Source organism: Leishmania martiniquensis, chromosome 28, assembly GCF_017916325.1.
Source record: "Leishmania martiniquensis isolate LSCM1 chromosome 28, whole genome shotgun sequence".
Classification (NCBI taxonomy): Eukaryota; Euglenozoa; class Kinetoplastea; order Trypanosomatida; family Trypanosomatidae; genus Leishmania; species Leishmania martiniquensis.
Window position 1 is genome coordinate 897,501 of NC_090163.1, and position 12,251 is coordinate 909,751.

The following is a 12,251-nucleotide window of genomic DNA, read 5'->3' on the forward strand; positions in this document are numbered from 1 at the left end:
CAGCGGCGAGGCGGAAACGCAAGAGGAAGGACAGCGATGACGACGATGACGACGACGAGTCCGACGAGGATTGGTTGGGCGACAGCAGCGACGAGGGCGAAAACATCGTGGGAATGGGCGACGCTGGAGCGCCGCCGGAGCCAAAGACGACACGGAGACGTGGCTCTCTCAAGAAGCCCCGCGCAGCCCCGACGGGCAGCGCGACGTCGAAGTCGCGCAGGAGGGTGAGCGGCAGCGGCGGCGATGATGACTCGAGCGACAACAGCCACACTGGCACCTCAAAGCCGGTGAGGCGTGGGCGCAGGAAGGAGGCGACATCGTCAGCCACTCCTGCTGCCACCAGGACGGCAGAGGACGACTTCGACCTCAATTGTTTTGGGCTCGGTGCGCTCACCTCCGCGTCACCAGCCTGCGCCTTTCCGAAGACGGGCACATTGGCCGCGTCGCCATCAAACGGCACAGCACCGCGCTCTAGCAAACCTGTCGATGACACCAACGATGATGACCTCTTCTTGCTGGGTCTCACGAAGGCGAAGACAGAGACGACTCCACAGGCTGCCGCAGCGACCAGCAAGCGAGCATCTTCTACGGCTGCCATCCCTCCAAAGCCACGCGCGAAGCCGGCCGCTCGGCGTCGCCGCCACCACAGCAGCAGCGACTCGAGCGATGAAGACGATGACAGCACTGACGAAGAGGCTTCGTCCTCAGACGAGTCTTCCGCGTCGTCCTCCGACTACAGCTTTAGCGACTAGAGGTCATTGCGGCACCCGACTAATGCGGCGATAACGATGGCGTCTCTCTCTCTCGATCGCCGCTGCTTCTGCAGATCCCAACGCTTTGGGAGCCAAGGCGCACCTGCGCTGTCACCTATACACACACGCATCGGCTGCTCGTTCATGTGTAAGCGAGTACCTCGCGCCGGGTCTGCGCCTGGCGCCGTTCCTCCCTCTGCACGCACACGCACGCGAACACTCCTCTTTTCTCACCATGTGGCGATTGCAGGGTGGAAGAGGCGGAAGTGCGCTCCCCTCGTCTGCGGCGCCGCCGCAGACGAGGACGTGATGTGGCGCGCACTTTCCATCTATGCGGAGCAGTCGATGCGAATGCCTATGCAGAAATAATGAGGTGCTGAGAGGTAGCAGAGATGAGGGGGGGAGGGGGCAGGGAAGAGGAGGTCGAGAGCGCTGCGCGAGGGGGGGGGCCCTTTGCTGAGGCTTCACGAATGTCTTGCAGAGCAGCATCAGCTTGTGCGACGCAATTACATTCGCCGCCGAGGGGTGCCCTCTCGCTCTATCGCACGCGCCTGTGCCTCTGTTTCCTCTCTCTTTCTCCCTGTGTGTCCGTCTGGCGTCCCTAACCGCGGCTCTGCCGGTTTTCTCATGCGCTGCATCGGCCGATCGCTACGCAGCGTCTCGTCCTTCTCCCGCTCCCTTCCGCACCTTTCCCACTTCTGTGCTTCACGGCTTATCGTGCGACGATGACATGTGCACACACGCACACCCACCCACACCCACACACACACGCTTCCTTCTGCTGTTCCACTTCCGTCTCCCCGCCGCTTTGCTCCGCCTGCTCATACACAGCCGCTGGTGCAGTTGTGAATATTTTCCGCTCGCTGCTTTTCCACTCATGGACATGGCAGCTGTTCGTCGCGGCGTTATCGAGCGTGGCGACCGGCAAGGGACGAAGCTAATCGCTGTGATTATTGGGGAGGCACTCTTACCATCACACCTGCACGGCGGGCACGCCACTGTTGTTGGGCCGCTGAGCCCCCTTAGTCCCTCTCCTCACCTCCCGGCTGCGCTGCTGCCGGTGTGCAACACCCCCGTCATCGACTACGTGCTTGAAAACTTGGTCTTGAACGGGGTAGATGAGGCGACCATCTTGCTTAGCCCGACCTCGGCGGCGCAGACTATTGCGCACCTCTCTGAGTGCCGCACTGCACGCGGTAAGCCGTGGCTGCTGAGTGACTCCATACATGTTACGGTGGTCGAGTGCGCGCGCCGAATCTCCACCCTCGCGGAAGCCGCGGACGAGATGCGGGAGCGCAACGTTGTGCCTCAAAACGGCTCCTTTCTCCTGGTACCGATCGACACGGTGGCCTCCTTCACGAACCTGCGCGCGTGCTATCAAACGCACCTAGAACGAGTGCGCAAGGTGAGCAAGTACGCGGCAACGCTGCTGTGTGTTTCCTCTCGCCCCGCCCTTGCAGCAGCCCTGCGCAATTCCTTGGTGAATCACCTCGCAGAAACCGAGGAGCTGAGCTCTCAGCCGCCCATGTCCCCGATCGGCGGCAATGGCTGCCATGGCGTTCTCAGCATTCAGCAGACGTCTGACATGCTGCACCTTCGCACCTACGCTGCCCCGGCGCTGCCGCGGGAGCGCCACACCATGTTTGTGCTCGACAAGGCGACGCAGGTGGTCACGTACATGGCGCGCTTTGAAAATGGCGAGGAGACACCTGAGCCGGCGGCGGTGGTGTTCAGCAGCAGTGCTCCGCAGTCGGTGCGCATGGACCTCTTGCCGACCGGCTATCTATTTTGCTGCTGTGAGGCGCTGTCCCTCATCGAGTTTCACATTCGAGACCTCTACGGCTTCCTCAGCACATCGCTGCTGGGCCAGGTGGAGATCTACGGCAACGTCTTTGGCCTCATTGAGCTTCCCTCGTCCTCCGCGGTGGTGGAGTCTATAAACAGCGCGGAGGCATACATTCAGTGCAACCTCGACGTGTGCGCCCGCCGACTGTTTCCAATGACACGGGAGAGCTGCTTTGCCGAGGAGGTGGCCAAGTACGCCGTCTCCTCGACCTGCGAAACCGTCTACCTGCACACAACGGCCAAGTGCGCAGGGAGCAGTCTCATGGGCCCGAACGTGGTCGTCGGCGAGGAGGTGAGCGTTCCAGCCTCAGTGGAGCTGGCTGGGACAGTGCTCGCCGCCCGCGTGGAGCTGGGCGAAGAGGCCTCGCTGCGCAGTTGTGTCGTAATGGAGGGCGCGCGGATTGGGCGCCGCTGTGTGCTATACGGGTGCCTTATCGGGCCCTATGCCGTGATTGGAGAGGGTGCAGAGCTCTCTCACGTAATTGTGGGAGAGCGCTGCGTGCTGGACGGGATGACCGCCGGCGGCGCACCACTTGTTCTCCAGCATCAGGCGATTGAGCGCGACGTGGGGGGCATCATCGACGCCGACAACAGGAGCGCCTCGAGAGGGCGCGAGAGCGAGGAGGGGTCGTCGTCCTCCTCCTCCAGCAGCAGCAGCAGCATCGAGGGTGGGGTTCGTCGGAAGCGGGACGTACAGCTGACCGGCATGAACGGCCGCGGCCGCACGCTCGAGGACCGCTACATCAGCAGCATTCTCCCCACCAGCGCCCTTTTCACGGAGGACCCTGTAGCGCGCCCAGCACAGAGCGACAACGAGGACAACTCCTCAGAGGGGGACGAGCAAGGGCTGTTTCGCCGCAGTATTCAGCGCCACGTCCAGGCAGCGCTCCTGCAGCCGTCCCGCATCGAATCCAGCAGCTATGACATGTCCACGATATGCCTCTCCAGCGGCTTCGGCTACCCCGAGTTGTGCGAGATCGTCACAGAGCTGCTTATGGAGCACGTGCTTAGCGTCCATCGCAATGAATCCCCGGCCAACATGCTGGAGGCCGCGCGAGATGTGTTTCACACATGGTGTGGGCCCTTCTACAACAACTTTCTGTCCAAGAATCAGCAGCCGAACGTGGACGCGATGGTCGCGACTCTCGAAGGGCTCTGCGGGGCCATCGGCGGTGAGAACTGCTCGCTGCGCTGCTACGGCCCGCAGCTGGTGGAGATGCTATACTACGGCTGCGAAGACGACCTTTACAATGAGCGCGGGTACTGTATTGTGAGCGGCGAGAGCTTGATTGCATTCGACGCAGAGATGGAGCACCGACGGCAGGTGCTGCAACGCTACACCGCCTTCAACGGGGGCCACCATAAGAGCAGGGGCGCCGCAAGGCTGTCGAGCAGTGACTCCGACACTACGTCCAGCAGCAGTGGCAGCAGCACCAGTGCCAGCAGCGACGATGACGAGTCGCGTGATATGCACGAGGAAGGAAAGGTGCTGGTGGCCGTCAGCTGCCATGACTTCATCATGGGTGTGAAGGACTTCCTCGATGCTGCGTAAAGTCGCAGTGGAGGGAGTCGGGGGTGCGCGCCGGTGGTGGGCGGCGGAGGAAAAAAAGGGCATGCGGTGCGCCCTTCCAAGCGGATGGTGAGAGTGGGTGCGGGATGAAGCGAACAGCGGAGGGTGGGGAAGGCGCTTCGAGCGCGGCGGAGGAAAGGTGGGCATGCGGTGCGCTTAGGCAGCGGCGAAGAAGCCCTCCCTACACGCCCCTATTTTTTCACTTTTCTTTTTACGCACACGCTTGGCACAAAAGCCACAGCAGACCGACATGACTTCATGCGGCGGGGCTGACATGCGCGTGATTGCTGAGGGCTTAGCTGACTTCTGTCTCCCTCCCACTCTCATCCCCTCCCCCACCCTCTGTTTCTCCGCCTCTCCATCATCTCCCTTCCTTCACTCGCGCGCACACGCTCTCGCCGGCGCTTCCGAGGCTGAAAGGTTCACATCCGCATATATCTTAAACAGCGCAGTGCATACGTGTGCACCTTCAACCATCTAAGCAACCAATACATACAAAAGCGGCCCAGCCTGCGCTTCAAGGGCGGTACGAAGACGTGCCCTGCCCTACCCATCTCTCTCTTGCTGTTTTGTGCGCGTGCGTGCCTTTCCGGGTCGCGGGACTGCTGCAGTGGCAGCGAGCGCTTGCGCCCCTTCCCTCACCCCACCGCTTCTTCTCCATTCAGGCAGTCATGCCTACACGCATGTGCGAGGCCTAGAGGAGAGGGGAGGAGAGGGGATAGGGGAAGAGTTAAGAGGGCGGCCGCGGCGCTCTTGTGCCTCAGCTCATCAGTGCTTCTGCGAGTACGACGAGCGTGGCCGAATACCACCACCGCACCGTCTCCTCCATGTCTGCTGTCCTGCCCTTCCCCGCTCTCTTTTACAGCCGGTGCACGCTAGTTTGCATCGCCTTTTCGTTTTTCTCTCCCTTTTCCCCAATAGGCGTGCAGCGCCTCCGCCAAACTTCTCTTCCGTCGTTTCACTCTCTCACACACACACACGCACACATACGGGTACTCGGACATCCTCGTACCTCATAGAGAAAGGGACGAGGGACATTCATAGAACCGCTCTAACGCACAGGGAGTCGTAGGAGAAGCCTAGTGCACTTCAGCGTCGTGAGTAGGGGCGCGGGTGTGTGCGTTTATGTGCGTGCACGTATAGATGAGGGCGCTCGCTTGACGCGCTTTGACTAATATAGGCATGCTCGCCGACCCTGTGGCAGAGCGACGTCACATACCGCCGTCCTCGTCATCGTCGTCTCTTGCTTCTTCAACCCTGTCTGCAATCCAGTACGAGAGCGCCGTGTCAGTGACCCCATGCTCCTCCTCGGACTTCTCTTCCACCTCCCCTGCCTCCATGGCGGCGAAGGGCCCGGCTGTCTCCGGCTTCGCGGCACCTGCCAAGGTGGCTTCCGCCGAGGACGATCCATTTTCTCTGTCGAGCCTTGAGAGGCGCACAAGGGCTCTGGAGGAGGAGCGACTGAAGTACGTGCGGCTGGGCGAACGCGCGGCAGATGCCTTTGAAGAGCACCGGCGCGAACTGACGCAGCTGGCGCAAAAGGAGCGGGCCATTCGCAGCCACCGTGAGGATGCGTTGCGGATTCAGCTTCAGGAAACACTCCAGGCGAATCGAGAGCTGACGGAACGCGTCGCTGAGCAGCGCCGACGGCACGAGGAGGCGTGCGTAGCCGAGCTACAGGTGTGTCACGACGGCAACACTCGCCAGGATGCGTTGGAGTCGACGCTGCGGCAGCTACATGAGGAGTGGGCAGAGGTGCGGCGCGGCGTGGTAGAGACGGAGGCCTCGCATGAGGAGTGTCGTCGCCGCCTCGCTGCCTGCTTGCGTGATCAAGAAAGGCTGAGGAGTAGGGTGCGCTCCTTGCAGGCTGGACTGCATGATGCTGAGGCGGCCGCCGCAGTGGCGGAGCAGTATGGGGAGGAGGTGGCCATGGAAGATGGACGAGAGCAAGCGGGGCCAGCAGTCGCCCCAGCCAAGGGTGCCGAGGATCGCTTGGCGGAGGGGCAACCGTCGCGCACGTCCGTCGCAGCGTCGTCGTCGCACACCCGGAAGCCGCGCTGCCCGTATTCGGAGGGGCCGCCGACCGGCTGGCGCGGGCCGTCGCCTGCGCGTCGTGCGCTGCGCCGCCATTTTGTGCCGAGCGGACCATGCGACTCCTGCAGCCCCTGTCGCGCCTCCTCGCCCTGCACTCACCATGTGGAGGCGATGGTGGCAACCATTGAGCGCAAGAACTACCTGCGCCCTCGGCTGTACTACCGGCGTGTGGGGTGTGGGTCTTCTGACATGGTCGGCGCCCCTGTTGCGGTAGCCTCACCTTACCAGCAGCGCCGCGGCAGCGTGTACGCGTCGCGGCCACCACCGCCACCGCCGGCCCCGGCTGCCTTTACCTCGTCCTTTTCCTGCGTACCCGCAACGCCTCCGCGGCATGGGCACCTCTCTCACCTCCAGAGCGGCCCCTACTCGCCTGGGTTGTCGTCGTCGACCTCGTCTAGCACCTCCACCCCGTACACTTACACGGCCACGGGGTCTTCGCCGTCAACTCGCACGTGCTCATCCTGCAATCGTGCCCATGAAAGCTCTACGGCGGACGCGAGCGCGCAGTCGCCACCTGCACCGCATCGTAACGATTGCCGGCGCGAGACGTCGCCACACCGGCCACAGAGTCGCTGCTTTTCACCGCGCGCCCGAGGCGAAAGTCCCCGAGAAGACATCCAGGCGAGCGCTGGCGCGCGTGTGCCTCTAGGTTCCAGTGAACCCACCACCGCCCCGCTTTCATTCGAGGTTTTTCTTCGCACGCCGTCACAACTGCCACCGGCAGCGGACGGCCTGCACGGGTCCGCACTGAACGCCACTTGCCATGCTCTTATTGCTGATCTGGCCCATATGCGAGCCGAGTACCGACTGCGCCAACGCCAGCTGCGCGACCCGCACGGCGATTCTGTGACAGCAAGTCAAGAGATGCGCCGCCTAATGCACGAAATGGACCGCAAAGCAGATCAGATACGCGCCCTGCGTCGGGAGCAGGGGCGCCACAACGACGCGCTACGTGTGCAAGATGTGTTGCGGGAGGTGATGGCAGAGAACCGCTACTGCGAATCGGTGTACCGCGACCTTCTGGAGCTCATACGCAGCTAAGGTACCAGCTTTGGGAGGGGCCATGTGAGGGACTGGGGGCATTCGTTCACTAATCCTTCCCCCCTCCTCCTCTTTCCCTTCTTGGTGCCGAGCGTAGCGGACTCCGCAGCACACGCACGTACGCTTGCACACGTGCAAGCGCGGGCATAGACCATCAGGCGAGGGAAGCATTACACGCAGCATGGCAGCAGCTGCGGTGGATCATCACTTCATAGAGGGACAAGGGGGGAATACGCCCCATTAAGCTGCCTTCGGCACAGGCGTGGGCGAGGAGCCGCAACAACGTGCGTGCGGGTATCTGTGCCCTCGAAGAGGGTGCGTCCGCTATACAGGATGGTGTTGCTTCGCGTCACCTGTCTTTTCCGCTCCCACCTCGCGTTCTCCGTTCACAGACACAGGTGCATCGCTGCGGGAGCGTAGGGGCACATAGAGAAAACGGCACGCGCCTGCGTATGCGCAAACGGCTAAGCAACGACACTCATCACGCTCATGAGGGGCGAACGGGGGACTGTTGGCCGATATCGAACCTACCAGGCGCACACTCTGTCAGTTGTGGTGAGGCAGTGTACAGCAGTGCTGTCAGCACCGCTCCTGAGCGGCTTGTGTCTCGACCTCGGCACTGCCTTCTGCCTGCTTTGCGCAGCCCTTCTGCTCACGCGGAGCCCCCCCTGCTCGGGCTTCGACATGCGCACGAGCGAATGCCGGTACTCAGCGCCTGTAGTTTAACGGCCACTCTTACTCCCCTTTATCTTCTGCTCCACCCGCCACTCGCACATTTGGGTACCTTACCTGACCTTTTTTTTTCGCCTGCGCGTGGAACACCTTTCATGCACTCGCGGCCCCCTCCTTCCATACTACGAGAGAGTAGTCAAGCACGCATCCGCATCACTATCGCACCCCCCCCACACACACAGAGTGAGTGAGAGCGAGAGCCGGCACAGAGCAAAATAATTTGTCTTCTTGACGCACTCTCTTTCCCCTTCGCCTCTCTCACGCCATCGCACGAACCGAAGGCGGGTGCGCGTGTGTTTAAGCCGTCCGAGAAGAGAGTCATTTCTGCGCATTCGTACGAACAGTGGAGCATCGCCAACACGGACGTCCCCTCTCGCAGCGACAATGGACATGCTAAGGAAGCTGCTGCCCTATATGGACAAGCACCTTGCCCTGGGCCTGCTGAACCACTACGCGCAGAACGGTGAAGATGTGCAGGACGCCATGATGAAGCTGATCGAGACGACGGGGCTGAATGCAGATGGAAGCATCAAGGCAGAGACGGAGGAGATGATGGCCAAGGCTACCGCGGCCGCCCAACCGGCGCTGAAGGAGTTCTTCGACCAGTCCGAGGACGACCACTCCACGTACCAGTTCAAGCTTACAGAGACCGAGGTGGGCGAGCGCCGCACGCAGGGCGAGCTGTCGTACGAATTCCTTTCGGAAAAAAAAGGCATCACGGCGGCGGTCATGAGTGCGGTGTACAAGCTTGCGTACCTCTACTACGACACCGGCGCCTACGGCGACGCCTCGGAGCTGCTGGCGCTGTGCCAGTGTGTGAGTGGCTACGACAATCTCCGCTCAGACACGATTTTGTGGGGTAAGCTGATGAGCGACATCGGCGCCGTGAACTGGCAGTCGGCAATGCGCATCGCGGAGGAGATTCGCCGCGTGCACAACGCCAGCGAGGAGGACCTCTTCGGCGCTCCCAATACCACTACGGTGCGCGCGCGCGTGTGGCTGCTGCACTGGGTGCTGTTCCCGTTCTTCAAGGGCGGCCTGCAATACTCGCTGCAGCTTCTATACTTCGTCTTCGATCACCGCCACGACCAGACATACCGCAAGACCGTTGAGACGGTGTGCCCGCACTACCTGCGGTACATCTGCGCGGCGGTGCTCCTGCACCGAACCCGTTACAGCAACTTTGTTAGCGCCGCAGAGCTGGTGGAGTCCATCTACGAGTACTCGGACGCCCTCACTCGACTAGTGAGCCTTATTCAGAAGGCTTCATTCGAGGACGCCATAGCATTGCTGCCCGAGGTGCGGCGCATGATCAAGGAGGACTACTTTCTGGCCGACTACGAGGAAGACCTCATTGAGAACGCCAAGCGTATGATCTTCAGCAAGTACATGTCGCTGCACTCTGTCGTCTCCATCGCGTATGTGGCGGAGCAGCTGGGCATGTCCAAGGCCGACGCCGAAGTGTGGCTCGTTAACCTTATCAGCGAGTCGGTGAAGCACCGCGCTAAGATCGACTCAGTCAATGAGCAGCTGAACGTGGAGCCGCAGACACGCTCGCTGGAGTCGCTCATCTATGACAAGTTAGACACCGTTATGCGGTGAGCGAGCGCGGCGTTCTTGCTCTCCCCCTTTCCTGTCTTTGCGGGGCTCCGGTGTACAAGTCCACAAGCGCACTCGCACACGTACGCACGCATCCACTCTCATGTGCGTAGGGCTGCGTAGCAGAAGAAGCTGCTGGCGGCGCATCCCTTCCCTGCATCTTCCCCCCTTCCGAGGCGCCTGGCCCGACTGCATCTCTTTGCGCACCCATTCAGGCTTTCTCTTCTTCCCATGCCTACCGCCACGCCTGCCTTCTCCACCTCCCCTCTCTCTGCGTGTGTGCTGCGCTGTGGCGGTGAGGACGCGAGGGGCTCGGTCGTGCGCGTGTGGGTGAGGCGGCTGAAGCAAGCAGAAGAGCCGGTGTGTATGCGTGGCCGGGAGGGCGTACGGCGGCTCCCATTTTCCACGAGCGGTCACGTTGAGGCTTATACGAATGCATGCCGCTTTTGGTGCGTGGGTGTGCCACCCCCCTCCCTCCCTCCCCCGGGCGTCTCTTTTCGATGCGTTACAGAGTTGGTCTTGTCCGTTGTCCTTACTTCTGCCCTCCGCCCTGTGTGTGTGTGTGTGTCCGAATTTTTTCTATTTCCTCCCTAACGATCATACCATTCCTTAGCACACACACACACACACGACTTCGAGTGAACTCTGCGATGGTGAATCATAATTAAGACTAACAGAGAGAGAGGTGCACGACGCAACGTGGAGCAAAGAGGAGACACACACACACACACAGGCGTACATTTCTATGTATACATATGTAAGTGTGTATAGAAATGTACGCCTGTCTGTCGGTCTGTCGGTCTGTCCGTGTGTGTATTTAACGGTGCTGTTGTCGGTGTTGAAAGTTTTTTTCTTTTTTTTCAGTTCAGGGTGGGATGGGCTTTTGTCTTTTACTCGATGTGTGCGCGCCGCTTTTTATTATTACTCGTCTTGTCTCACACTTTCGTTTGTCTGTCTGTCTTTTTTGCCGGCGCTTTGGACACCTCCCCGGTAGCGCGAGGCAGCGGAGTTGGACGGAGAAACTAACGAAGGTCGAAACAGCCACCCGCTGTCGCAGGCACACTCGCTCCCTCTCCCTTGCCCCTCTCTGGTGAGGGGGGAGCGCAGAGAGTCACTGAGAAAGAGCAGGGTGTATGCGTGGTCGACTCCGCTGCCTTTCACTCTCTTTTTTTTGCTCCTCATGTTCGCTGACGAGGGTGCGCATGCGCGGATGCGTGCCAATGGAGCCGCGTATTGGACGAAGCGAAGCGGTGACAAGGTGTTCCTCTTTTTTTTGTTTTACTTCCACTCGAATGATAGCCCTCTTTTGCCTTGTCAGTTGGCCGATGCGCGGTTGCCGTTGTAGGCTCCTCCCTTCCGTGTGCGTGTAAGTATGCGCGTCTGTTTCTCTCTCTGTTTTCGTTGTTGTAAGTGATGGCGCGGTGTGTGAGTGTGTGTAGTCCCCTTCCTTCTGAGAGGAGGGGCGCAGTGCCCCTCCCGACTGCACGTGAGCGCTCACAGCGCTCCTGCGTGCGCACAGAAACGTGCACTCACACGACAATAACACAACACGAAGAGAACACCAACAGCAAAGGAAGGGCTTCAGAGCAGCTCCGCACGGGGCGCATGCGTGACTGACATCTATGGGATGGATCTCAGGGCTTACCAGTTGCTTTGGAGGCCAGGGCGACCGATGCACTCAGTAAACAGAGGAAGGGAGGAGAGGGGAGATGCCATGAAAGCGACGGGACATGAGATGAATGCAATAGGCGCGAGCAGGTGCGTGTGGTGTTGGAGGCTGCAGAGGCCGGGGCGTGAGTGGCCTGTAGAGGCGTTGGCCATCTTTGCTCCCCCTCCTTACACCGCCATCGACGCTCGTCAGCTTCGCGCTCCAACTCTCATCTTTCTGTTCTTGGGTTTGTGTGGCACGTCTCCCCCTCCCTATGCTGGCCTCGCGCGCATGCCTCGGTGGCGTGCGAGGAGCGCGGCTCACAGGAGGACCTCCCCTGTGAGGGTTGTGTCCTCGCGCTATCCCTCCCATGCGCCACCCCTTACTTCTTCGTCTGGCATTCTGTTCTCCCCCCGTGCCCCCCCTCTGCCTCTGCCCACACTCCATCACGATGTCACGCCCCGTCTCCTTACGCGATACACGCCTCTTTCCCGACAAACACACACACCTACACCAATGCGGAGCTGAATACGTCTGACCTCCCTCTTTTTCTCCGCGAAGTCCTCCGCTTTCATAGTGAACGTGGGGGAGGTACCACTTGACTGAAGGGCTTGTGTGTGCAGCCGTTGTGTCTGTCGCCCTTCCCCTCCCCTTCTCGCTGCCTGCGTTTTTTCCCCCTTTCGTTTCACTAAGGCACACGCGCACACGGCGACATACATACATACACACACACATTCAGTCACGCGTCCATACGAGACGTCCGCTGCACAACCGCTTATACACCTTCAGCCTCTTTCCGCACTGCCAACGGAAGCTCTTTACATTGCGGTGCTGCTCCCACAAGCTCCTTTTTGCTTGCTTGCCATTGAGTCTGCTCTTGAGTGCCCATCTGCACATGCCGTCTCATTGGGCCGCGTTCCTCCACCTCAACACTCCTCGTCATCCCCGCCCCCTCCCTTCCTACCAGAGA

The 12,251-nt window shown here is 60.7% G+C and overlaps 4 protein-coding genes across 4 annotated transcripts in view; all 4 read left to right on the plus strand.

Moving 5' to 3' along the window:
* Positions 1–752, plus strand: part of LSCM1_03260 (uncharacterized protein) — a gene marked incomplete at both ends in the record, with an annotated part of 4,482 nt that extends 3,730 nt beyond the window's left edge. The window contains one exon of the mRNA XM_067320807.1: positions 1–752. This exon is cut by the window's left edge and continues 3,730 nt beyond it. Within this exon, the coding sequence (XP_067177417.1) occupies positions 1–752 (752 nt within the window).
* Positions 753–1,629: 877 nt separating this feature from the next.
* Positions 1,630–4,149, plus strand: LSCM1_03261 (uncharacterized protein; the record flags this gene model as incomplete). Its single annotated transcript, XM_067320808.1, has 1 exon — positions 1,630–4,149. One exon carries the CDS (start codon positions 1,630–1,632, stop codon positions 4,147–4,149), a length of 2,520 nt encoding a protein of 839 aa, XP_067177418.1.
* Positions 4,150–5,349: 1,200 nt separating this feature from the next.
* Positions 5,350–7,302, plus strand: LSCM1_03262 (uncharacterized protein; the record flags this gene model as incomplete). The annotated part of the gene is made up of 1 exon (XM_067320809.1): positions 5,350–7,302. One exon carries the CDS (start codon positions 5,350–5,352, stop codon positions 7,300–7,302), a length of 1,953 nt encoding a protein of 650 aa, XP_067177419.1.
* Positions 7,303–8,418: 1,116 nt separating this feature from the next.
* On the plus strand, positions 8,419–9,636 carry LSCM1_03263 (uncharacterized protein; the record flags this gene model as incomplete). The annotated part of the gene is made up of 1 exon (XM_067320810.1): positions 8,419–9,636. One exon carries the CDS (start codon positions 8,419–8,421, stop codon positions 9,634–9,636), a length of 1,218 nt encoding a protein of 405 aa, XP_067177420.1.
* Between the last annotated feature and the right edge of the window lie 2,615 nt (positions 9,637–12,251).